Source organism: Psittacula echo, assembly GCF_963264785.1.
Source record: "Psittacula echo genome assembly, chromosome: 6".
Taxonomy (NCBI): domain Eukaryota; kingdom Metazoa; phylum Chordata; class Aves; order Psittaciformes; family Psittacidae; genus Psittacula; species Psittacula echo.
The window spans coordinates 21,484,615-21,510,780 of record NC_137743.1 but is presented as its reverse complement, the minus strand read 5'-3'; the positions used below and the strand labels follow the sequence as shown (position 1 = coordinate 21,510,780).

Sequence of the window (26,166 nt, the reverse complement as noted above, 5' to 3'; positions counted from 1 at the left end):
CAGAATATAATTGTTAATGTGAGATGGAAGGGGAAAGTTCAGTTGTTTGTGTCTACCTTGTTATCAACAGTTTTGTTCTGTTGCAGTTCGTTTCCAGATGCTTTGGCAACCCTCTCTGTACCTTAGATTCAGATGCTGAGGAAAGAGAATACTAACACCTAAGTCTGGATAACTAAAATGAGAGTTGACTCCCAAGTGTCACTGGAAGAAGATCTGAATTGTTACTGATAGAGTCCTAGGTCCCTGGTTAGGGAACAGACTTCTGGTTATATGGTTTCTAACACAGCTGTTGACACTAAGAAATCTCTTTATGTTGTCTGTTTTCACACTCTCTAAATTGCGTTTTGAAGTTGAGATGCTTCTGTTATTTGTCAAGGAATCAATCTGGTTTGCAGTTGTGACTGCTGACACCATTTCAGTCAAAGAATTTTGCACAAATGAATTGAACATCAGTTTTTTAACCACATGCAAAAATACTTCTTTCCCAGGCATTTTTCAGTTTGTTGAGACTTCTCTTGTAGTTGGCACAGACTATTGCTGCTATTATTGGACTACTGTAAATGTATTTCAAATATCTTAACTACTGGTATTCCACAATAGTTAACCTCAGGCTCTGTAGGCTTAAAGCCAGTAGAAAAGTGAGTTGTATCAGACCACTGCTTACAACTTTCATTAGTGCTACACCGTTTAGTGTGCTATGCAGTGCAGTGATAGGTTTAGTGAGGACCTTGTGCACCAGCATGTTGTACTGCCACCTTTCTAAGATGCATGTGTTGCTGTGTTGTGGGGAAAGCCTCCCTGGGAATGTCTGAAAGACCTTGGGATTATCCCTGTTCCCAGAAAGCCCAGGCTCCAAGGCTGTCGCAGCTACAGATATCATTGATGTACTGAAGCAGAGGGTCATTCATCTATGAGAGCCCAGCAGGAGTTCTGAGACCTTGTCACCCAGCCCACTGGGAGCTTAGATTTCAGCCAGGAGCTGTGGGTGCAGGAACAGCACAAGGTCTCACAGCTCCCTTCCCATCTGCTGGTCCTGCTGTCGGTGACAAGACATAGCTGTGAGACATTGCCACGGTTCTTGACTTCCAGTTCCACTAAATTCAGAATTGACCAAGAACTTCTTACCTTCGGCTTTTCCAGCTGAATTCAAAACAATGATGTTGCTTACTCCTACTGTCATCATTGAAGCTATTGTCTTACTCAGGAGAAAACAGCTTATGTCAGGAGAATTTCCTGAAATAGGCTTTTTTTTTTTTTTCCCAAATTTTAATTGAACAGAAAATCCATATGCTAAATTGTAATTGATCAAAGGAGCTATGTGCTTCATAATGGGCTTGAAGAGTGCACACAGCCCCTTGCAATTAATGAATTGGGTGCTTGTGTGTTGGAAGGCACAGAGGAAGGTTCTTCCTTAAATTCACTTACATGACCTTTGGATAGGTCCTAGCTCAGTAGCAGACTATGGTCATCACAGCCTAATTGCAAAATCAAAACTATAGGCTGCTCTTCTGAAGTCTCTGAAGAAGCGCCTGCCTTTTCCACAGACTCAGAATCTATCAGGTGAGGTCCTGAGTCAGTGTTACTTTATGATATCAAATACTTGTGATATTGATCTCTAAAGAGCTAAGTCTGGCATTGTGGAAGAGATCTAAGCAGCAGCTCTCTGCTTCAGTAGGTTGATCCTGTGCTGGTAGAGTCAGTGGAAGATACGCTGCTGGCTGAGCCTCAGCTCCTTAATGTAGCAACAACTACTGCGAGGACAACAGGGTCTTAAAATGGGTCCTGGCAAGAAAATGAAGGTGAATATGATTATCTGTAAGGCCTGGCTTTATAAAGCCTCAGATTTCTCACAGGGAGAGTGTTGCTTGTTCTGCTCCACAGAAGGGTGGCACAAGACCTCCCTCTTTGCATCGCGTGGTGTTTCTGTTCCCCTCCTGAGCTATGCCAAAAACCCATGAGACCAGCCCTATGGATAGCTGGTATGTACCTGTGCCTGCATTAATGTCTTCTCTCTTACTCGTACATACATCTCCATGCAACTGTTTCCTCTGTTTCTTTTCAAGACACTGGCATGTTTATAATATGTTCTAGAGTAGGGCAAGGAAATTATTTGTTCCCAGCAAACTCTTGTGTATAATTGTCAATTTTGTCTTCAAGCTGATTGAGAAATAACATAAATACACTGAATGGTAAGTTCATACAGCTTCTATATTTAAATGTGTCTTATCAGACCTCCTGTCGGGAGCTGGTGTTTAGATGATAGGTGTCTGATGGGGAAAGTAAAGTATTCTTAACATGATAGTAGGTGTGGGACTGTGTTTTGCTCCGATTTGCAGAGGGTAACCTTCCAAACTGCAGTGTCACTGCTCTGCCATGAGGTGATTAAAATTTTCAGGAGGAGGTTTGGAAAAGTATAAGATGCTCTGAAAGAGGTATCACCATCATGGTTACTTGTGTTGGCAGTCACAGTGGCTGGGGTCTGAGCCCCATTTTGATAGGTATATGCTCTAAAGGAGAGGCTGCCTTAAAGCGCTCTCAGATCCAGCCAGGGGGGGAAGAAGGCAGTGTCCTAACCACAGTGTCAAAGCACAAGTAAGGCACAGACAGATCCATTGGTGTGTGCGGGCAGGGGCATGGCAGAGATGTCTGAAAGCAGGCTCAGGCATCAGCAAAGGGCAGCCCCAACCAGCCATGGCCACGAGCTGGAAAGCTCCTGGCAGCATCTCTTCTCACTGTCTCTCCACGTATGCGACGCATTTGTCTCAACAATGAGCAAGCCTAACTTTTCATGTTTAAAAGGAACATGTAAATCCTCAGACCTCTCACAAGTATAGGCAAGCTTCTAGTTACCTTATCAACTGTGTTTAGTTTACCAGTAGATGTCAGTCAGCATCACCCACAACCCTTCACACCTAGAGCCCCTCTGCTCCATTTTCAACGAGCTCAGTAGCAAGTATCCCATTTGTTTTACTGAAAGAAACTGGGCCAAGTAGAATTACTTTCTCAGTGGCAAAAAGAAGCAGAGTCCAAGGTTTCCAAAGCATACTTTGTGATACTAGATCCTCCCACTTGTGTATTTGTTGCAAACTTTGTCCATCTCTGGCAGGTTACAGTTCTTCCTTCTCCAACCTGTAAACAGGGTGAGTATCGTGTTCACTCGTTTTCTTGCAGTCTTGTGAAAAAAGTCCTTAACGAGTCCTAGCATTAGCCTACAGCTGCTGCTGACTGGTCAGCTTTTTAGCACAGCAGGTTGTTGGCTTGAGACAGCCCTGACCCTGCCTTTTCTACAACTGTGAGGATGGAAGGCATGGACCCAGAGATAGAGTACAAGCTGGATCGTTTATTACAAGGCTTACACGATATTTATATGTTTCCAAGCAATTAGCCAAGCACATCTGTGTCTGCCTTGCGGTTACATTTATGACTTTGGGCAAAAGGTCTATCTGATTTTTCTTATTAACATTCTCTGTCCAGTTCCGACATCCTTATTCCTTGCCAGTTCCAACATCTTCTGAGTACCAGTCAGGGACGGGTCACTCCTAATTGCCTGCTGTAGTTCCTCCTTCCCATGGTCTCTGACAGTTTCGATACATTCCAACCCCCACAGTTCCCCCTTCTTGTTTTATCAATGCAGTGTAGACATGTCTCTCAAAAGCTTGGGATAACATTTGCTGTATACATTGTAACAAACAAGGTACAACACATATGATGGCAAAGAGAGCAAACAAGAAGATCAATTGTCCTTTAACCAAAGTCAATAGCCACCCAGTTATATCCCCTGCATCATCTTCCCTTAACTTCGTCATACTGTCTTTCAACTTGCAGATACTTTCATGTACGGATTCTGAATGGTCTGATAAATTCATGCAACACATTCCTTCCAAAATTTCACACCCATGTCCATGCACTAAGAGGAGAAAATCAACTGCTGCCCTATTTTGTAAAGTCGCATGTGTAATAGAGTCGACATCATTGAGCAAAGCAGAGAGAGCAGATGCTGTAGCATTAGTTTGTTTAGCAAGCCAACATCCTAATTTATTCAATGTTGCTAAAGCTTGAGTTCTAGCTACTTCGGGAGCTAAAAATGAGGCAGCTATTATTTCACCCAGGTTCCAAAAATTTACTTTGTTATCACAGCTTGGTTGAAAAGCATGCGTTGACCTTTGAGAACACAATCCTCATTTATTTATTATCATAGTGTTATTAGGGGTAAACATGCCTAAGGTCCCTACTGCACACGGGCCGCCCTTTATATGGGATGGCACCCCCTGCCAGGCCCGATCTTGTGGCAACTAAGGCACAGACTCCATTTCTGGCTACAAACAAAATCCTTTATTGAGTGAGCTTACAGGCTTTTATAGTGTTCTGCCTAGCAGTTAGTAGGGGTTAGTTCCTTTGGTACTTTTCCATCATGAAACAATCTTATTGATCACACACTCTTTCAGCCAATCACATTACTGTCCATGCGCCTTTGCTTGAGTAATTATTTATAAACATGGTTCTTTGCTATCACTACTCGTTACATCGTCACTTCCACTTCCTCTTGACTACACATTCTTTATCTTGTCTTAAGCATCCTCTTGTTTCCAAATTTGCAGTCCTCAGAAACCATCTTGATGCTCTTTCTTTCGTTCCACCCAATGTTCTTTCTCCAGTTCTTCCCAACTTGTCCTGTTCACTTCTTCCAAGGTTTGTGGCTGATAAAAGTCCAGATGTCTGGGCTCTCATCTAGGTCTACTGGCGCAGCTTCTTGTGCATCATTCCCCACATCTCCCCCTTCTTTATAACCTAACAAAACATTGTTAATAGACTTAGAGATCAAACGATTTATACAAGCAATTAAACAAGGAACTGTGATTAAAATATATAAAAAGATTTTTACACAGGTTACTGTGACTTTAATAATGCCTTTCAACCATGCACTGATGCCCCATCCTAACAGCAAACTTTCTAGCCAATTCCAGCTACTGTCCACTTGCAACTTCTGAACTCCGTCCTTTAGGTCTTGAATTGCACCATGGACAGACTCAGAATGATCAGATAGGTTCATGCAACACTTCTCATCAAAGTCTTTACAACCATGTCCTTGAACTAATAGCAAAAAATCTATGGCAGCTCTATTTTGAAGGGTAGCATGTTTGACTGAATCGTTATCTGTTAACAGACCATTGCTGTGGGTGAAAAACCTTCAGGACGGAGGCTGGGTTTCTTCCCGCCTCTCACCGGGAGGAGTGGACCCCCCGCGGTCCCGCAGCGCGCATCTTGGCAGGCGCAGCGCCAAACCGTGCCTGCCGAAGCACAAAAAGGCGAGGGGCGGGCGAGTATCATAGCCCTCTGCCCGCGGGCAGACAATGCGGGGAGCTTGCCGGAGCCTGCTGCTGCCGCCGCCGTGCGAGTGAGTGAGGTCGCGGCAGCTGGGAGGTGGAGGCGGCGTGCCCGTGTTCTGCAGCTCCTTATCCCACCGCTGACACCAGGTGCAGCCCTTCGGTCGGAGTTCCAGCATCTTCCAAGTACCAGTCAGGGACGGGTCACCCTTAATTGCCTGCTGTAGTTCCTCCTTCCCATGGTCTCTGACAGTTTCAATACATTCCAACCCCCACATGCAACCATATAATAGCAGGAGTCACTTATAAAAGGAGCAGCATCAGGGAACAACTATCAGTATTCACAGAGTTTTTCAGTAACCAGGGTAAAGGGAGGGGAGAAGCTATCATTATCTGATAAGCCTCCTGATTACAAACTAATAAAGTGCCATGCCATCCTTTTGCTGGTCACAAAAACCTTAATTCAGGGCCTCCAAACCTGAAGACAAGGAGCCTGGTTCTGGGAGAGCGGTTGCCGGATCCAGTCCTCCTCCTGAGCTCAGAGGCCAAGGGATGCGTTAAAATGAATATGCCAGGGTTTGGAGAGAGGTGGCCGAATTCAGCACTTGAGGAACTGACTAAGAAGCCCTGCTCATGTCCTGGTTTCAGAGGTGGCAGATGCCAGGTTTAGCCCATTGGCAGCCAGCCATGCTGCACACATGCCAGGTACTCAGGCGACAGAAGGGTGGCAGCCCCTTGGTGCAGTGAGCTAAGGGCCAGCTCATGGAGTGCCGAAGGAAGAATGCAAAGGCTCAGCTGAGAAAACAATGTGGCTGTTCCAGTGACGGGTCTCCAGCCTGAGGTCACACCAGGCTTTGCTGAGGCGTGCCACAGCAAGTTAACAAGTCAGCCCATGTGCCTGGCAGTGATAGGGCTCTTCAGCACAGGATCTCCCAAACAGCTCTGGATGGTGCTGTATCCTGGCCACTGCTGTCCCCAGAAGATACCAGTCATTTGTCTGCTGGTATGCTCATCCCTAGGTGCCAGCAGGCACAGCAGCCTAAGAAGCATCATGCAAGGCAGGAGCTTGAAGCCAGCTATGCTTGTGCTGCCTGAGAAAGGACTGGGAAGCCATCCCAAGTGATCATTTTCATTAGCTGTGCAGATGTGCAACTTTATTTTAAACCAGAACTGACTGCACTCCTGTTTTCTTACCTCCATACTCATGAATACCAAAAGACATAATCAAATGGACTGTTTAGCATTTGGGCACCAAGGCCTGTGTCTAGGTGCTGTGGTCAGGGGTCCTTGTGATGATGCAGATGCCAGTTATTGAGTTCTCATGTCTCCTGCAGTCTGGTGACCATGGGTTGGTTTTGCATGTGCCTTTTCATATACCCTGCAGGAGATGCGTTCAGTTTCTTGTCCTGTCCCTCCTCCATGAGTCATCAAGATTTGTTCATTGTCCTTTCTCTCCCAGTCTGAATGCCTGAAGGAGCTACCTCTAAATGTGTTGATGTCCTAGTGAGCAGCTAAGATCAGTGCCATCAACACCTGCCACTCCTGGTGTTCCACACCCAGACTTTCCTTTACTCACCACCATTCAGATCTATCTTATCTTTTCTATTATGATACTCTGCTCGCCCTGCCTATCCCAAATTACTGTCAACTGTCTAATGTCCTAGGACACCTAGCTGCCCATCAGTAGTTTTTGGGTAGCTCTGGGCTCCCTTTGCCCCTTTGCATGTACTAGTCATCTCCACTTACACAGCAGTTTAGAAACTGGGAGAGAAAAAATTAGTCTGGAGAGGAGCAGCACAGCACTGGCAAATTAAAATTGAGATGCCGTGGCCAAGACAAACACCAGACTTGGTGTTAGCTCTAGTGAAATAGCTAAACATTGAGATGCTCCTGGCATCTAGTGGAACATAACCAGTCAGGCCATCTGGAAGGTGAGTGCAAAGAGCTCCTTTGCTATGCAACCAGGTGCTTCCTTCTTTTCATTCTCCCCTTTGTCTATGTTACCGCCTTCATCTTCAAGACTAGTCTGGCTAGGCTAGTCTGGCCTACTGCTTTGGGTTCTCTGGTAACACTTTCTACTAGGTGATTCCCTGCCTTTCTGCTTCAGTTTCACTATTGGTGAATGTGATTTTCCCTCAGTCTGCATCAGAGTAGGGGATAGCTGAGATCTGTGACCTTTTGCACTTTTCTTTCACCTAATGTGTGCTGGAAGGGAGTGGCATGGTGGTTGTCTGCCAAGGTCATGTAGCACTGTTAGGCATCTAGGGAGGCACAAGGGAAAGGGGAAGTTACAGACAAGAGAGAGCTATTTTCTTATCTCTCCTTCTCCAGAATACAAGCTATTTACTGTCACACTATCTCACATTCTGCTGTTGTGCAGTATTCCTTTGAGGAAGGACACTGTGACTCTGGGTGTACAGCATCTACTGCAAAACAGTTTGAATCTTTTGGCATCTGCCACAACAAATACTAATGGCAGCAGCTCTGGCCTTGGGAGTGGATGAAAGTTAAACAGTTTTCATGAATGGCTGGCAGGGCAGCCTGGACTTTGCTCCTGAAGAAGCAGGTGAAATGTCTATTGGTATTATGTATTTGTTGGCATTATGCATGCCAACATCGTTGGCATTATGCCAACTGTTGGCATTATGCATGCCAACATTCATGTTGGAGGCAGCTAACCTCTGGAGAGCTGAGCTGGGACAGATAGTCCTAGGTTCTCTGTAATACCGCTAGCAATAGCAAGATGGAGCTGTAAATATCTGAGAATATTTATATTTTAGATTTTTATCTACTAAATCATAGAATGGTACGGGTTGGAAAGGACCTTAAGATCACCCGGTTCCAACATCCCTGCTGTGGGCAGGGACACCTCACACTAGACCAAGTTGCTCAAGGCCCCGTGGAACCTGGCCTTGAACACTGCCAGGGATGGAGCATTCACAACTTCCCTGGACAACCTGTTCCAGTGTCTCACTACCCTCACAGTAAGAAGAACTTCTTCTTTATAGCTAACCTAAATCTCCTCTGAGATTTAGAAGAACTGAAGAACTGCACTGGTGGTTTAGATATGCTAGATACTTTAGCGTACAGTTATTGTATCCTTTTCTGATCACTTGTTTTGCCCAAATAACACCCCTGTGTAGTTCTATTGATCTTATAGTTTAGCTATTCACGATTTCTGTAAGTCAAGTCCATGGTATCTCAGTGTAGCACACTGGTTAAACATTGGTATCATTTACTCTTAGAATTGCTTTATTCCTTTCTTATCTTGAACCAGTTACTGATTTAGTGCTATCTTGAATTCAGATAATGCACTAAATGATTAACAAAGCTTAACAAAGTCAGATTTCTTCTACATAATCTGAAAGTCTTGCAAAAGCAACATCCCCAAGGCAAGAAGCACTTTAACTAAGTAAGGGAGTTCAGTCAGCATGAGCTTTGACATGGTGAGCAATCAGGGTGAAAAAGGCACGCTGAGATTTTTTCTTGCACCTAGGGTGGTGAATTTGTAAATGCAGCAGACCAGCACATGTACACGTCTGTATAGGGTGTGTCTTTTAGAATGGTTTACTGGAGCTTTTGGAAAAGAAGAGCTACAAAGTATCTCTCACTCGTGCCCTGTGCCTGATACTGCTGTCTTCTGCATTGATCTCGGAGCTGCTTTTGTGCAGGGAGCTTTGGGATCTGCTTCTTGCTGCATTCAGTATAAAAGGCAACAGTACTCATCAACATGCAGGTCCTCCTGCACATACTTCTCATGCATTCTCTTGCTGGCTCAAGTCCCTGAAATATTTTACAAGTTTTATGAAATTCAGCATAAGGCAGGATTAAAAAACACCCTGGATCTTTCAGGGCAATGAATGCAGCATCCTGAAGAAAGCAGTGGAGAAACAGATCTGACACTTTTGGTCTGGTGATTCTGCTAAACAAAGCCATGTCTGACTTGATCAATGGCAGCAAATCTTGGCTCACATGAAAAACTGGAGTGGAAGGAACCCTCAACACCCCCTTCAAACACAAGTTTTTGTGAAGCTGTGCTGAAGGAAGACTGGAAGAGGGGACCAGAATCTTCAGTGGAGAGTGGAACTCGTAGTCCTCAGTAGCTCCTTATCCATTCTGTGTGCTGAGGCACACGCAGAACATGTCTAGTGTGACCAGAACCTGTTGGAAAGGGCCAATGCCAGTTGCAGCAAATTGGCTGTAAATTAGAATTATGCTTTTCAGTAAGACCCCTCAAAGCCTCACTTTTAGCTAGGTCCCTTCCCCCATGCCCAGGACAGCATCATGGTCGCTCCTGCCCTGTGAGCCTGTAAGTGGCAGCCAGATGAGAGGCTCAAGGCAGCAGGAGCTAAGGAGCAAGAGCAAAGACTCCAAACCTGTGCTAAAATCTGCATGAGACCTGCAACATAACCCAGGTTGCTCTTGCCTTGCTACCACAGTGTATCAAGGCAAGGCCTATAGCATTATTTGTTTAACATCACCCAGTAAAAGCAAGAGGGCTTTGTAACTTTCTGGTTGCTAGGGCTTTAGGGTGGGCTAATGGCTTTATTGTCTTTCTGTAAAGGCCACATCCTTTAATCAGAAGTAAAGGCTGACAGTATACAAGGCAAATGCCCCTCTTTGCGGATGAGCAGCAAAAAGCAGTGCTGGCACCTACCAATCTAGAGTGGTCCAATGAAAGGAAAATGACTCTCCTCAGGCTTGTTACTCATTCCTCTTTAAAAAACACGCCCCTGGCCACTGTTTTCTGCTGTAGTGGCAGAAACCTTCCTCAGCAATAGTATGAGCTAGACCAACTGGATAAGTAAAATGGTACAATACTCCCAACTGGGGCAGGAGACAAACAGGCAGAGTATCAAAAAGCCCTTTAAGAAGCCCAGAAGACTGTTGCTTGAAGAATGGGCTGGAGGAAAGCCAGAGACTCCACCCAGATGCTATAGTTGACAGATCTGGCTCCTCCTCATATCTTGGGTCCCTGTCTATTTCTTTGCCATTAGGATGTGCTCAGGCACAGGGGGAAGAGAAGTGTTTTTTCCATTCCATGAAGTGTGGGAGAAGCAGGGCTGTCTCCCAAAATGATCAGCGTGAAGGCATCCATCACCTCTGTCTGAGGAGCAGCTGTGCAATTGAAACTAACTGTCAAGAGTAATCTGAACCTTTAATTGTGTTTCCTTTAGCTCGCTGTTCTTCTGCACCACTGTGCAGGCACTATGTGGAGCAGCAAGTTCATGACTCAGAAAATGCTCACCTCTGTTCCCAGGCACACAGGCGCTTTCTCCTCACTGTCCCAGGCACATGACAAGAGGATTGTCACTGCAGCACATTGAGGGGTAATGAGTATTTAGAGTTGAAATATGCTTGGAGACAGAGAGATGTACACGCTTGGTGAAATACTAGGGCAAAAGCCATCTGTGACTAGGGCAAAATTCTTCTGTGTAGGCAGATCTTCCTCAAAAGAAGAAGTTAAATCACGAATGAAATATGAACTCAAGTCCACTTCTGACCCACAGAGTGACTGAACATAACATTCTTATTCAGCAAGCCTGAGCCTTGGGTGTACCTATGGCATGACTTGCTCTCCTGACAGATCTCTAGGGCTATTTTGTCCCACCTGCTGTGGACTCCTGTCAGCTTGTAGAGCGATGCAGGTGCATGAGATGCAATTGTCTTCTGCCCAGTGCATCAATTGCATTGAGTGCATCAACATGCCTGGAAGGAGGCAGCTGTTGGGAAGAGGATAGGTCAACCTTCGTAGTTTTTATTATTGGTATTGACTGGGTAGCTAGAGGCAGCTTAGCTGAGCCTTAAATTGATCTAGCAAGAGGTATTGTTACAAAAAAAGTAATGCTGCACAGGACTGCAGAGGGTAGTCAAAGCAGAGGCAACTATTATGGTGACTTGACAGCTCTGCTATAAATCATGTTTATAAATCATAAAAGAGGGCTTTTCCTGCATTCACAACATCAAGGAGTCTGGGGAGAGTCAGCTTATTTATAAAGACAATAGTGCTTGAGAACAGGAGGCTGAGGAGAAGTCTTGACAACAAACTGAAGGAAATCCAACCTTCCTGCTTTCACACATTCTCCTAGCTGGGTACACATGGTGGCACAGAGAGGCAGCCAGATGGACCACACGTAACCCTGGTGGGCTGCCATGGCCCCATGACCCAGCAGGGAACCACCTGTGGAGCACACTGCCTCTGAAGGTGTGCGATCAGGGTGGTAGAAGCAGTGGCACCCTTGGAGGGGCTCCCATGACCAACTGCTGGGCGTGATGACCTTTTTAGAGCCTGGGAAAGTGGGAGAGAGCGGGTGCTGCCTCCCATCCTCCGCTGTACCCCTCTTTGCCCCGTGTCTGATGCCCGTTTCCCCTTTCGGTGTGGGGAACAGAGAGAGAGGTCAGAGTTGCTCCCCGCCACCTCCTTCATTGCCCGGCTGTTGGGCGGGGTAACGGCGGTGTAACAGCGCTTGCAGCCCTCGGTATTCCAGCGCACTGGGGCTCCTCCGCGCCGCCGGCTGGGGAAGGGGGATCCGGCGCACGCAGCCGGGGGCGGCTCGGATCGGCGGCAGCACCGCCCCGGGGGTCGCGCAGAGCGGGCCAGGCCGCGCTGCTTGGAGGAGCGGGGCTCCATCGCTACCGCCTTTGACCGCGTCCCGGCGGGGTTTGCGTGACAGCACCGGGCACTCCCCGCGCCCCTTTATGTAACCCGCCTCCCACACCCGGTTATAAAACACCGCCAAGGCAGTGCCGTGGCCAGAACCTCGATTAGACGGAGGTAACGGCGCCGATCCGGTCCTGCCGAGGCGCGGGGCCGGCGCACTGGAGGGCGGGGGTTTGGGGAGGAAAGCGGAGCGCGGTCGGACGGGTCGGTTCGCGGCTCTGGCTGAGTAGCGGAGCCGTCCGGGGGGGCAAGGGTGGGTGGCTGGGAGGCTGGGAGGGCACTGCTTGTGAGGCGCTGCTGCTGCCTGGTCCTACCTGCAGCCTCTGCTAAGCTTTTCTTAGCCTGCTCTCATCCTTGCACATATCCGCGGCGGTGGTTTGGTTTGCCAGTGCTAATCAGCAGCTTTGCAAAAACCCGCATGGAAGTTTATGGGTGTAATAAACTACTGAACCCATCCAGGACAGATACGAGTTATACAAAACAGGGAAGTGTTCAAAAGTCTAACAGGTCTTTGCCCCTGGTGTCACTGTCATCCTGAGGTTTTGTTTTTTTTTTTTCCCCTTCTGATCTGTTGTGCAACCTTTCAAGTGTATAAGCCTTCTCCTGCTGATGTAACCAGCATATCCTTTTTTATTTCCCATAAGCAAGGCTTTCCCAGGGGGCACCAGCTTTAGAGTTCAGGATGTGTCCAAGCTAAACAACCCTTCCTTCTTGTCACCACTTTTATTTTACTTATAAAGCAAAAAAAAAAAAAACAACAAAAAACAACAAAAAAAAACCACCCCTGCTGCAACTTCCTGAGCTTTAAGTGATAGAAGAGGCAGAGAAGAAAGGGCATTCCTGTTCCTTTAAATGTGGCTCTTGTAGTTCCAGGTTCTTAAAAGGATGACCATCTCTCTCCCTGAGAAATGTAGCAATTCCTCTCTGCTTTGCTTTGTTGTTTCCTAGAAAGGGAACAGGATGACTTACGGCTTTGAGGGCACCTGTCTGAAAAGGCAGGGTACAGGTTATGGCGAGACCTTACACAGGCAGTAGAATTGGGGGACTGTAGGCTTTCTAAGAGTTCTTCACATGCGATGTCAAGACCAGAACTTGGCTTTTCTTTCTTTTTATTTATTTTCATTTGCTTGTTTGTTTGATTTTTTTGGTTTTTATGTGTTTGTTTGTTTTAATGGGTGAAAGGATCCAAACTTGGTCTCCATCAGTTACAGTAACAGAAAGGGAAGCAGACCCTTGACAAAAGAGCTCTGCTGCTGTGACTAAGTGACCAATATTAATGGTTATACCCATATTGATACAGTTCCTACTATGTAGGTTCTGAAGCATGGACAGGAAGAACGGTTCCTTCTCTTTGCTGTTTACATGTCCTCCCTTTCAGGCGCTGAGCTCCAGAGGCAGCTTATCTGCTTGAACCAGAATGCTTTATAACTTTGTGATTATAAATAGATAGCATATTTAATTTTCCTTAATGCACCAGTTTGTACCATAATTCTCCTTACTGTGTCATGTCCCAGACCTCCCCCTGCCTAGGCTGGAGGGGGAAGCTCCTACCTTCAGGGTAAATGGTGCCTCCAGACAAATTCAGATTTCTCTTCCTATTTGTAGTTGTGAAGGATCTTGATACTGGTGTGACTGAAACATGATAAGCAGCATGTGTAACTGTTATTTTAGTCACATTGGTATCTTTGAAAGGAACTTGTGCCAGCAAACAAGGTGCGGGTGACTGGCCTTCACAAGCATAACCATCTTCCTTCCTGTGGTTCTTCAAGCGGATTCATTAATAGGTTTTCTCTGCTGGCTCTGTGGCTGTGTGAGGAGAGTTAAGCATGTTGTGCCTGAGGGAGGGGAGCTAGAGTCCCTTTAGCTTAAGTGGTAGCAGCTTGAGTTTGTAGCCCCCATTATGTTGAGCAAGAAGGTGACCATCACAAATGAGCCTGGTTTTTACCTCATTATATACTCTTTGAGCTAGCATCACTCCAAAACCATACATGTCTTGTTCTTAAAGGCTATGTGTATTGTTCTAAATCTATGGGTTTCTGTGCTTTTGGGGACTACTGGATGTCTTCCAGTGTGGATATCTATCCTTTTGGAAACTTGGCACATGTGAGGATTGGTGTGGTGTGTGTTGGGCTTTCTTTTCCAAGACACTTTCTGCAGGAGTCTTTGCTTGCATGCCTCCTTCCCTGCATATTTTTGTGTTCCTTCTCTCAACAGATGGGAACTGCTCAAAACAACAGTAGCCTCAAAAAACTCCATGCAGCTGAGCTTGACCGACGTAACAGAGACATGATGGCAGACACATCTGATCACAGCATTATTTCTGTTGGAGGTGAGGAAGAAGTGGGCAACTTCCAACGTTCTCTTCCCATACGAGAGTCCCTCCGATCCCCCCGAGGCTCTGTTGTGAGTTTCCATAACATCCAGTACTCCGTTAAGCAGTCCAGTGGATTCCTATGTAAACGGAAAACTGTGGAAAAGAAGATCCTTCATAATGTTTAGTAAGTTCTTGCTTAAATAAAATACCATAGGGTAGGAATTAATGTGCTTCTGTGAATCAGTGACCTCAATGTTACCTTCCAGATCCAGCTGTGCTAGTGAAGAAATGACTACCTTTCTGCCAGTCTGCAGTTCATGTGAGCGCTTTCTAGTTTGCTTTTAGGCAAAATAGCTGGGATATAGCTGGAGCAGTTTCAGTGATTGATCTGAACAAATTAGGATCAAACTTGTGTGAACTCTTCGGCAAGAAGATCTAAGGGTTCCCTTAACTATGGTTCAAGCTGCAGTCAGAGGAAATGAGCAGCAGAGAACAATTGTTTCTTCTTTTGAAGACCCCACTCAGCAGGGAAGACACTTTCTGCCTTTTGTAGATTGCTTTTTATGTCCAGCTCTGGTTCTGTTCTGTCAGTCTGGGACAAAAAAGGAAAAAATGCTTCTTGATTTCAGACTTAAAGAGAAGTTTTAAATAATCACTAAGTTTTCCTTTTGACAGCATTTTTTCACACCTTTTCTGCTATGATCCTCATGTGAACAGTCCTCCATTTGGAAATAATTTTTTCCTTCTTCCAGTGGCATTATGAAGCCAGGCTTGAATGCTATCCTGGGGCCAACTGGCAGTGGTAAATCTTCGTGAGTACTTTCTTCTGCTTCTTCAAATGGACATTCAGCTATTTAAAGAGGATTTGGGGTTCTGAGGGTTGGGGGAGATGTGAGGGATCTGCAGGCTCAGACCTTGCATGCCTGTGAGAAATCTGGTGATGCAGTTTGATGTTGTGTCCCTCTAGCTGCTCTGCTGCAGTTCTTGCCCTGCAGTGGTGTCACACTCCTCATCTGCTCTGATCGGTGGTTCATATTGCCGCAGTCACCTTTGGTGTTGGTGGCCCGAGTTGTGATATCAGGCTGAACTGGGGTGAATGGGGTCAGGTGTAGGCTCTGTCCTAGACCTGTAATGGGATGGCGAGGGGCCTGCAAGCTCCTTCGGGGCAGGAGAGATGTCATCCCCTGTGCAGTCACTGCAGCAAAACTTCCTTGGAGATGCTAGGTTAAACCCCTCTCTAACAACTGACAGGAATATGGTGTAATGTCAGTCTGTAGGATGCTCTGGATCCTCAGCCTCAACTTGGCTGTGGGCTGCTGGTGGGGGTGCACATGTGCTTGAGTTTTTTGGATGAAAGCACAGAGAAATACCATGGAGACTATCTCCAGTAGTTTCCATATAACTATGGTAAAAGAACTCTTTGTCACTCTGCCTTTCAGAATGCCAGAGACTGGGAAATATGGACAAGGTTCACATAGGTGTGCCTGTGTGTGGTGACCTTTGATCTTCCTCTCTTAGGAGACTGCTGGCTAATCAGGATGTTTTCAAGCACTTTGTCACGGCAGTGTTTGCATAGCTAGCAGACATAGCCTCTGCATTGTCAGCAAGGAGAATCCAGTGATATGTTAAAACAAAATTATTTTCTAGAATTAATCTTAACTCTAGCCTTGTTTATACCTATTTGGATTAATATCCTTGAGATCAAAGTAGATAATTCTGTGCTCTGCTGGCTGGAGAGCAGACTGCAGCTACTTGGCAGGGTGGTTTTCTCTCTGTGCATTTGAGGTTAGCTGTTAATATGGAGGATGAGCTTGTGTCTGTAGGGGGTTGACTGCTGTGAGTTGTGAGGATCTGTATACTACAGTACTGCTGTGGCACACCTTGTGCCTGAAAATCCTGACTTTCTGTACAAAGAGCTTCCCCAGAGTAGAGGAAGCCCCTTGCTGTGCCCTTTGGCTTGTAGCATGCTGTTTGCAGCCTGTAACTGCAGTTGTGACTGGTGGTACTTATCCAGTCAAAGGTAAAAACCAGCTATTATGGCAAAAACTAATGCTTGGTGTTTGTTTGAAGTCTCTTAGATGTGCTGGCTGCCAGAAAGGACCCAGCAGGCCTGTCTGGAGAAGTGCTTATAGATGGCATCCCACAACCTCCAAATTTCAAGTGCATCTCAGGATATGTTGTGCAGGTGAGTAACTGCCTTCAGTGGAGGCCTGGAAACCCTAGGGACGGAAGACTGCACAAGATGAGCAAAGCATGACCAACTAGGTTAGGTAATTTTCAGTGATCCCTACAGAGTCTGATTTGATAACTCAGATGTTACAGTATTTACTATTTTTCTGGGATATGGAAGACAAGAGAATCAAACTATTACTTCTACCAAGTCAAGCATGGAGGTGTTTGTCTTCCCAAAGCCACATGGATGCCCAAACCACTGGACAACTGTGGCTTTGGGCTCTGCCCTGAAGTACTAGCAAGGGTTTAAAAAAAATAGAAAGGTGAAGAAAAACCCTACAATGCCCAAAATCTTTTGTTGCAAAACTCAGGAGTTCTAGCTGGCTGAAGTACCTTCAAGCTATCACACAATAATTCTAGGAAGTAAATAGATCCCTGCTGTTCTTCCTCTGATTCTGGCTGGCTGGGACAGAGCTTCGTTTCACTTGGAGGCAGGAAAAGCCGGCTGAATCTGCGGAAGTGGGTGGAGGCCTGGACCAAGAATAGACCCTCAAAGCCCTGGGGGAGCTGAGGAGAAGGAGATTCTTGGCAACCGTATGAGCAATCAAATCCAGAAACCATTCAAGCTTCTGACTGCAGACAGATGTGGAATAGGCAGCTTTCCTGAAAGCTGCCAGCTGGAGGGCTCTGGGAGCATGCCTATGATGAGACTGATGCTGGGTCTTGATCCTGCAGGTCAAAGATCCCCAAAAACTCAGTGTTTCATGAATGGTCAGGAAGTTTCTTGCAGGTGGTCCCAGTTCAAGACATTTTTCTCTCAGATGACCAAAGCAACCAAATTTAACTTTAAAATGATAGGCAGCTAGGTGAGATCTTAAATAGTCTCTGTTCCCTCCCACCCCTGTGCAGCACTCCCTAAATCAATACGGATGGCCCATAGACTACAAACAACACTTAATGCCTAAATAATGCATACACACTTAACGGGATCAGTTTTACACAAATGAGCATATAGACATGCTAAGTCATGTGTTATCCCTATAAATCTGCTGGTGTTGCGGCACTTCTGCCATCATATGGTGACCTTGAATTTCGTGCCATGTAGATTTTGAAGCAGGGGTTGTCCCTCAGTCCAGTTTCCACTGTCACCCACAAACAGCTTACCCAGCAGCTGCCACTACAAGGACTCTGGTGCCCAGTCAGGTAGCTGAGAAGGAAGCTTTCCAACTGTTCATTTGTACTGCTTTCAGGATGATGTCGTCATGGGCACAATGACGGTGAGGGAGAACCTGCACTTCTCTGCTGCCCTGCGACTCCCTAGCTCCATCAGTGTTAAAGAGAAGGAACAGCGAGTCACCCAGATTATCAGCGAGCTGGGATTAAGTAAAGTGGCTGATGCTAAGGTGAGCAGTGAGAACACCTTTCTCAGAAATCTTACTACCTCTGGGAACTGAACTACTTGATTCTGGGCAGTATTGTGTGTGTAGTGCAGCTACACTAAGCTAAGAAGGAACCTGACTAAAGCATACTGAAAACAAGAAATCAGTCTCCAGCTCAGGCAGTAGCTTGGAAAGAGGTATGTGTATTTGCTACTAAAAAGGGAGGATTCTGGGCTATGTCCAGCATGTTGTATAAGTTCAGAGAGGAAAAAGTCACTTAGTCATTGCACCTTTGAAAGCTGCACAGTCACTTCCTGGCTTTGTGGGACAAGACAGGGAAACTGTTTTTATAGTGCTGAAAGTTGTGAGGGATGGAAAACTGGCCCATGATGGAGAAGTTCTCTGCAGAGCTTGTTCCTCCCAGCTGCATCTTTATTCTCACTTTACTTTCACTTTGCTTACCCCACTTTTACTTGAGCAGCAGGCAAGCTACCAACAAAAGGCATCCCTGAACACCAATGCCACCTCTGACTGCTGTGGCCTCATTCTGGCACTTCCTTGTCAGTGTCATCCTTGTTCCCTGAAGTCATAAGGTGCCTGGTACCTCTGAAAATCATGCTTTGCATACCGCTACAGTCCCTCACTGTAGGTCAGACCCATCATCTGCTGCTGGCCCTAGGGTTCACTATGAGGCTGTTGGTTGTGGAAAACCCTCAACTCCACAGCGTGTGCTGACCAGGTCTTGTTGTGAATGTTCAATTTCTTGTGCTTGTAGGTAGGAACTGAATTGATCCGGGGAGTGTCTGGAGGGGAACGGAAGAGAACCAACATTGGGATGGAGCTCATCACAGAGCCACCAGTCCTTTTTCTGGATGAGCCAACAACTGGCCTTGATGCCAGCACAGCCAATGCAGTCCTCATCCTCTTGAAGAAGTAAGAGTCAGTTCCTAAGGGCTGTACTGCAGTTTTGTTGTCAACTTGGTTAAAAAAGAAATGCTGCTATGACTGAGTAGCTACAATGCTTTTTTAAAATGAAAAAAAAAAAGCTAAACAAATAGACTCAGAAGTGGTAGTAAATTATTTATTTGGGTCTTGTCCAAAGCTTTCTGAAGCTGATGGGAATCCTTCCACAGCATGCATTGGACTGGAGCCCAAAAAGATGTAGCTTAGACAGCTGTCGTTTGCCACAGACAGGGGTGGACTGAGAGGTCAAGCCTTGTAATCATAATTTATTGGCCTTCCAACTGAGTCTATTTCAAAGTCTCTTCCTCCACTCTGGCAACAGCCTTGAACTCAGATCAGACTTCACCTGTAGATTTACTCTGAGTGTCTACCTTCATCTCCTATGTTTTGGAGATGAACAGTCTTCTGGTACAAAGAGGACCAAACAAGGCTGATTTAAGGCGAACGGGTTCCTAACCCTCCTCCTGTTTTGTAGCGTGTTTGTAGCATTGTTTGGTTTTGCCTGGGGGACTTTGCTGTTTGTGGATAGAGGTCTTTGATCAGCAAGGATACTTGTTAAGCGTCATGGCTAAACCACTTGTAAGAGCATCTGAAAAATCCAAAGGAAAACTAGTTTTGACTTGTTTTAGAGAGTAAATCTTCAGCAGAAGAGCTAAGAGAAATCTCAGCTGTCCAGACTTATGCAGGCTGCTATATAAAGCCTGGTACTGCTATTGAGTGCAGTAGGACCGTTCCAGTTAGTCAGGTTGCAGCCTGGTATAGAAAACATGTGAGGAGGGTTTATACACAGTCTCAACCTTTGCTACCTACAGACAACATCATACTTAGTCTACCTGGACTGAGATGATGGTCCCCTGTAATGATAGGTGCTGTCCTGAAGGTCTTGCAGGCAGCATCTGACATAGAGAAGGGGAAACTACAGCTTTTTGGGGTCATTGCCCTGAGAAGTTGACTAGTACTTTTCTTGGATTTGGATGCTTATTTTTTGTTCAGGTTGACATGACCTTTCTGAAATGCAAAGTGTGGTTTATTTGAGAGATGTTTTGTTTCTATTTCAGCCTCTCAAGAAGAGGGCGAACCATCATATTTTCCATCCATCAGCCCCGCTATTCCATATTCAAGCTGTTTGACAGTCTGACATTACTAGCTTTGGGAAAGGTGCTGTACCACGGTCCTGCAAAGGAGGCCCTGGAATATTTCAGTTCTATTGGTAAGTCTACTGTGCCAAGAGTGAAGGCAACTAGCTAATGAGTTTAATCTGTGGGTAGGTTCTGACCCTAGCACTGGATCAGTCCTGTACTGTTTTGTCACTGGAATACTGGAGGCTGTACGCATACAATCTGAACAGTGTTATGTTAGAACAGGAAGAGAACAAAAAATAACCCCAAATTTTTTTAGACAGCAGAGCATGGCTCTCTCCTGCCTTTGTTTTGCCTTGTATCAAGACAAAAAAACCCCAGAATCGCTTGGACATCTAGAAGCATCTTGCACAACAGACAAGATATTTATAGTTCTACCAGGCCTAGGTGTCAGATCCAGTGGGTTGCGAACACCAGCCTGATTTGCAGCAATCTGTATGGGCTAATCGAAGAATCTGCTCTCATCTGAATGCAGGTGGGCAACTGAGAGGATAAAATCATGGTGTGTCTTAACATGGTTTAATTGCACTGTTGGGTGGCTGCTTCCTTTCCAAGAGTGAGGGCTTCTAACTATAATGGACAGACAATGTGGAGTGACTTTCCAATCTAGTTTAGATGCAGCCATGGAGACACACTGGATTGTAATCTTTCCCTGGCTGTAAGGGAGATATTTTAACCAATCTCACTACTTTTGCTCCTCCTCTTGGTATCCCAGCTCACTTAGTTTCTCACAGGAATGGTATAGTATAAGCATCCTTTCCTTTTTTTCTCTTCCACCCTTCACTCCTGTCCCCACCCATCCCGTAGCTAGAAACAATATTAGAAGAAGCTGCTCTTGGATAGCCCTTCCTCTTCCTTGTGACCAAGGAAACACAATCAAGAGCTGATCTTCTAGAGCAAGCATCTGAGGCTGTACAGCAAACGTCCAGCAACCTCTAGTGAGAGACTGTGTGTCTCTCAGGGTTGGATGTGGTTGAACAGCACTGGGAAGGAGGCAAGAGCTGTGTATGCTGAGCTAGCTGAGTAGAAGCAACTTACAGATTTCTTCTCACCTGAAATCAGTGGAGAATAAGCAACTTTGAAGCTCTGTATTGATACCTCAGATTCACTGTCTCCTAAGTCCTGTCCATTCAACTTCTGTAAACTAATGCTCATGGAAAGCAGTGAAGTTCTCTTGTATAAGGGTTGCGGAAGGGTGATATAGTATTAGACCTGATTTTCCAAGCTGTGGTCTGTGCAATACAAACATGTTGCATGTGTGGGTTGGTTTGTTTTGGTTTGTTTTTTTTTAAGGATATGAATGTGAACCCTTCAACAATCCAGCTGACTTCTTCCTTGATATCATAAATGGTGATTCAACTGCTGTAGCAGCAAGCAAGGAAGATCACAGTCCTGAGGACACAGGAAAAGGTAAATTGTGAAGGAGAATTGGCTGGTGTAGAGGTCAAGATGTATATCTTGAAGACAAGCTTTTATTCTCTGGGTTTCCTCCAGTCTAAAGGCACATTATCTTTTTATTTTTCCTACTCATAGATATACTTTGATTCGGAGTTCCTTAAAGAGCTCAGACTTTTAAAGGGATTTTTTTTTCTTCCTTCAGTAATATAGGAGAGCAGTGTTAAGTATCAGCAATTCACAAAACCTATGTGGGAAAGACTGAAAAGCTAGAATTGCTGAGTCTCAAGAGACAGCTGACATAAGACAAGTTTTCAGTCACATAAGAGACTGTTGGAGGGAAGACAGGGTAGATAGGCTAAGGAGTAATGGATTTACAGTCCAGTGAGAAAGTTTGAGACTAGATTAGAGAAAAACTCTCTAACAGTGAGTGAAATGTTAGGAAATGCTTCTTCGAGGATGCTGTAGCATATTCATGGCTGAACATAAGGGAACAGTTTTCGTAATGGTGCTTCTTGAGGATGGAGAAATGGATCAGAGCAAACACCGATTTCCCCCAAATTAACAAAGGGTTTCTGGTCCCTCATTCCAAGAATAAGACCATTTTTGTGCCACAAAGAACTGGCAGATTAGCTAGGTTTGGTTAAAACTGTAGGGAAACCCTCCCACTAAAGTTATCCTCGTAAGATCAGAGCTAAGTCTTGAACAATTCAGATTCTCTGCGCATTCCTGCTTTATTTATTCAGCTTCAAAAGTCTATGAGCATGTTGATGAGCCATGTCTGAAGGTCATGTTCATGGGGAATCAGAAGCCATATCTTGTCTTTCTCACTCAGAGGTTAGCAGTGAAAATGGAGTGGCAGAAGGTAATGTGGACAGCAGTGTGGTAGATATGCTGCACCAGAAATATCTCAAATCCAGCCTGTATCAGAGCACAAAGGAAGCCCTGGGGAACATGGAACTTGGACGGGGAAGAAAGCAGAAAGCATCCAAGCAGGGGCATGAGATTACCTATGCAAATGGATTCCTCACCCAGCTGTACTGGGTGTCCAAGCGTTCCCTGAAGAATCTCATCAGGAACCCACAGGCCTCTGTTGCACAAGTAGGTAACAACTGTCTCAGACTCCCACTGCTCTCAGTCACAAAATCTGCAATTTGTAAGGTACATTTTTGTTTTGAAAGACAGCTAGGGAAACAGGAAAGTCCTGTGCTGCTGCCATGGAAGTGGAGTGAGATGTCTAGCTACCTATGTTGCCTTTGAAAAAAGTCTCCATTTTAGCTTAGCACAGGACTACTTCCCTGAAAATCTGGAACTGGGGGAAATGCTCCATTCTCTGATTTACATGGGAAGCTTCTCGGGTGATGCTATTTTCTGCTTCAAATTCTTGGAATTCTAAGCTAGGTTATTCTTTGAGTATGCTTCTGCTAACCTTTTCCAGCCAAAGAAGATCAGAGAAAGGAGAAGAGTGAAGAGGATAAACTCAGAAAATTTGCCATAAAGCTTTCAATTGTGTGTGTGATTGGTATACATTGACTCACAACAGCAAAGTTCTAGGCAGCTGTGAATCTTAAACTCTGCATATGCCTTAATAATAGCTTTGTCCCTGTTTACTTATCTGAAGGACTCCCTTTTCCCCTTTCTTCTTTCCACTTTTAGATTGCAGTGACCATAATTCTAGCCTTGGTTGTGGGTGCTATCTTTTTTGGTGTAAAACTGGATCGAAGTGGCATTCAGAATCGGTAAGTTGGAAAGCCACAGCTTTGCTCACTTTCTATCTGTAGCAGAAAGGTTTCAGTGATGGGGAAGGCCTTGGGATCCACTTGGGCCACAAAGGAGGGTAGGGTTCACAACCCTCAATGCACTGCAGCATGGTATTGCTGGAGGTCCTAAAAGGACTGCAGTTCTGTTGGGCTCACACATATGTGCAAAGGAGATGTGAAAGGGAAGATAAAGGAATAAATCTGGTTTTGCAGCAAAGATCTACAGTAGCACAATTAAATATCTCTGTGCTGTGGACAGAGACAAAAAAACACTGACTTGACGGTATGCTGATATCTGAGGATGCCAGTGTTGATCTAGGCACTTTCCTCACTTTTTGACTGTTCTGTTTTGTCTTGTAGGGTTGGGTCCCTGTTTTTTGTCACCACCAACCAGTGTTTTTCCAGTGTCTCTGCGATTGAGCTGTTCATCAGAGACAAGAAACTATTTGTGTAAGTAGCGAGGAACTTAGACCATTACATACCCTGGAGTGAGGCACGGGGAATATCTTAAGGGCTAAACAAAATTATTTCCACGAAAAGCTTGATTGTTTCCTTGCCACATCAGATTGTAATAGTAATGATAATTGGTCTGTAGAGCGGGGAGATAAAGTACTAAGAAGTGGGGGAAGGAGGGGAGAAATAAAGTGCTTTTATTTGCATACTGTGTCACAGTTTACCGAGAAGTGCTTTTCCTGCTCACTTTTCACTATTGGTAACAGCTGTTTTTGAAGTCTGCATGTGAATCCTGACCATGAACCCTGCCTGCCCTCTTGCTGACATGGTTGAAACGCTGTCTTGCAGTGGTCCTAAAGTGCAAATATCAAAGGAGAGTTCTTGGAAAAGGGATGCTTAGATGAAGAGGGCTGCTGGCTGGCTCACAAGAGCTACCTAATCATCAAGCACATCTCTGTTTATATATACACATATATACAGCGTGGCCAGCAGGTCGAAGGAGGTGATCCTGCCCCTCTACTCTGCTCTCGTGAGACCTCACTTGGAGTATTGTCTACAGTTCTGGCGTCCTCAACATAAAAAGGACCTGGAACTGTTGGAACAAGTGCAGAGGAGGGCCACGAGGATGATCAGGGGGCTGGAGCACCTCCTGTATGAAGACAGGCTGAGAAAGTTGGGGCTGTTCAGCCTGGAGAAGAGAAGGCTGCGTGGAGACCTCATAGCAGCCTTCTGGTATCTGAAGGGGGGCTATAGGGATGCTGGGGATGGACTCTTCATCAGGGACTGTAGTGACAGGACAAGGGGTAACGGGTTAAAACTTAAACAGGGGAAGTTTAGATTGGATATAAGGAAGAAATTCTTTACTGTTAGGGTGGTGAGGCACTGGAATGGTTTGCCCAGAGAGGTTGTGAATGCTCCATCCTTGGTGGTGTTCAAGGCCAGGTTGGATGAGGCCTTGGGTGGCATGGTTTAGTGTGAGGTGTCCCTGCCCATGGCAGGGGGGTTGGAACTAGATGATCTTCAGGTCCTTTCCAACCCTAACTATTCTATGATTCTATGCATGCATATGTATGTGAATGCATGTATATATTATATACACATATGTAAATATTCATGCATGTTGAAAATGGAGTTTGGAATAGCCTCCAGCTAATGGGATGAAAAGTCAAGAGACAGATCCTATGCAGTAAAGAAGAAATTGGAGAGTTGTGCCTGGAATGCATGTCCACCCACAGGTTGCTCGGAGCAGTTTAATATTGCCCCTAACAGCTGCTCAGGAGTGAATATTTTCCACAAGGACATTTGCCAGTCTGCCCTGTTTGCCAGCTTAGCTTACCAGCTGTGATTTTGGGACCTCACCAATTAAAGGATCTTTTCCTGAGCTCCATTAAGCAGCCAAACAATCAGAGTGACATTTAATTGGCCTGTGAACTGGAGGTGAGTGGGTCTCCTTAAGGGTGTTTTCCCATTGTTTGGTATCATTCCTTCTTGCCTGGAAGCAGCTGTATGAGTTAGCTGTGGACTAAGCCCTCCTCCAGTTAGTAGCAGTCTAATACTTTCTCATGCTCTTGTGTTAAGGATCATTCTTTTTGAAAAGAGATTCAGGAGCTTTTTCCCAATATGTAACTTAGCAGTCACATAGCTTTTAATTCATTTTCCTCAGAGGCTCTCAATACAACTGCATGGCTGTGATACAGATCAGCCTTTACAGAGAAGGAAGTGACAGCACAGAGAGGATAAGCAACTTGCATATAGAAGAGTCAGTGGTAGAGAAAATGGAAACCACATCAGGATAAACCAGACACACATACTGAGCCTGCTTCCTAGGTAACCTCTAAACCTGTACAACTCCCTTCCTGTCCTTGTAGCCATCAGTACACCAGTGGATATTACCGTGTGTCTGCCTACTTCCTGGCCTTGATGATAGGAGATCTGCTGCCCATGAGAACTGCTCCAGCCATCATATTCTCATGCATCACTTACTGGATGATTGGTAAAGAATTGATGCTTTCGTTGAACCTGTCATCTTCCAACACATTTTATTTCTGTCTTAGCCAGAGTTTAGTTCCTGTATTTATAACATGAAACTATTTGAAACTTCAACTGATTTAAGTGCTTGGCATCATGACTTCAAAGGACTTTGGGGCAGGGGCAGAGGCACCAGCAATCTAAGACAGGAACCTGCTTGACCACATATTTTGGTAATGCTCTTTGGGCCTTCAGAGCATGCATAGTTCCTGCCACCTCCAAACTTGGTCTTTCTTCCTGCCTTCCCTGTCTTGTATAGGAGTCCGAGGGTCCTCTCTGGGATTCATAATGTGGTTGTTTACTGGACTCTTTCCTGTCTGTTTTTTGACAGGATACCAAGCTGTTGCAGGCCGGTTCTTCTTTTTCATGCTGAGCCTGATACTGGTGTCTTACACTGCCACAGCCATGTCTCTGGCTATCAGTGCTGGGATGGATGTGGTGGCTGTGGCCAACCTGCTCATCACTATTTGTTTTGTTCTCATGCTTGTAAGTATATAAGGGGGTGTGTGCTCCTTTGGTGGAGGTGAGGAAGTAACTCAGACAGGCTGAGAGGATTGGGTGGAGCCAGCCCCAAGCAG

General features: G+C 45.4%; 1 protein-coding gene across 2 annotated transcripts in view; it reads left to right on the top strand.

Moving 5' to 3' along the window:
- The window catches only part of PKD2L1 (polycystin 2 like 1, transient receptor potential cation channel), a gene marked incomplete at its 5' end in the record, with an annotated part of 45,657 nt that overhangs the window by 14,925 nt on the left and 4,566 nt on the right, over positions 1-26,166 (top strand). The window contains 13 exons of one of the 2 annotated variants that reach the window (XM_080620471.1): positions 11,844-12,099; positions 14,200-14,483; positions 15,052-15,111; positions 16,370-16,484; positions 17,722-17,874; positions 18,626-18,783; positions 19,872-20,023; positions 21,246-21,362; positions 22,183-22,448; positions 23,004-23,086; positions 23,468-23,557; positions 25,429-25,553; positions 25,920-26,074. In XM_080620471.1, coding sequence (XP_080476597.1) covers positions 14,200-14,483; positions 15,052-15,111; positions 16,370-16,484; positions 17,722-17,874; positions 18,626-18,783; positions 19,872-20,023; positions 21,246-21,362; positions 22,183-22,448; positions 23,004-23,086; positions 23,468-23,557; positions 25,429-25,553; positions 25,920-26,074 — 1,758 coding nt within the window. Of the gene's footprint in view, positions 1-11,843; positions 12,100-14,199; positions 14,484-15,051; positions 15,112-16,369; positions 16,485-17,721; positions 17,875-18,625; positions 18,784-19,871; positions 20,024-21,245; positions 21,363-22,182; positions 22,449-23,003; positions 23,087-23,467; positions 23,558-25,428; positions 25,554-25,919; positions 26,075-26,166 lie in introns of those variants that run through there. The other variant, XM_080620470.1, reaches the window with a different exon arrangement.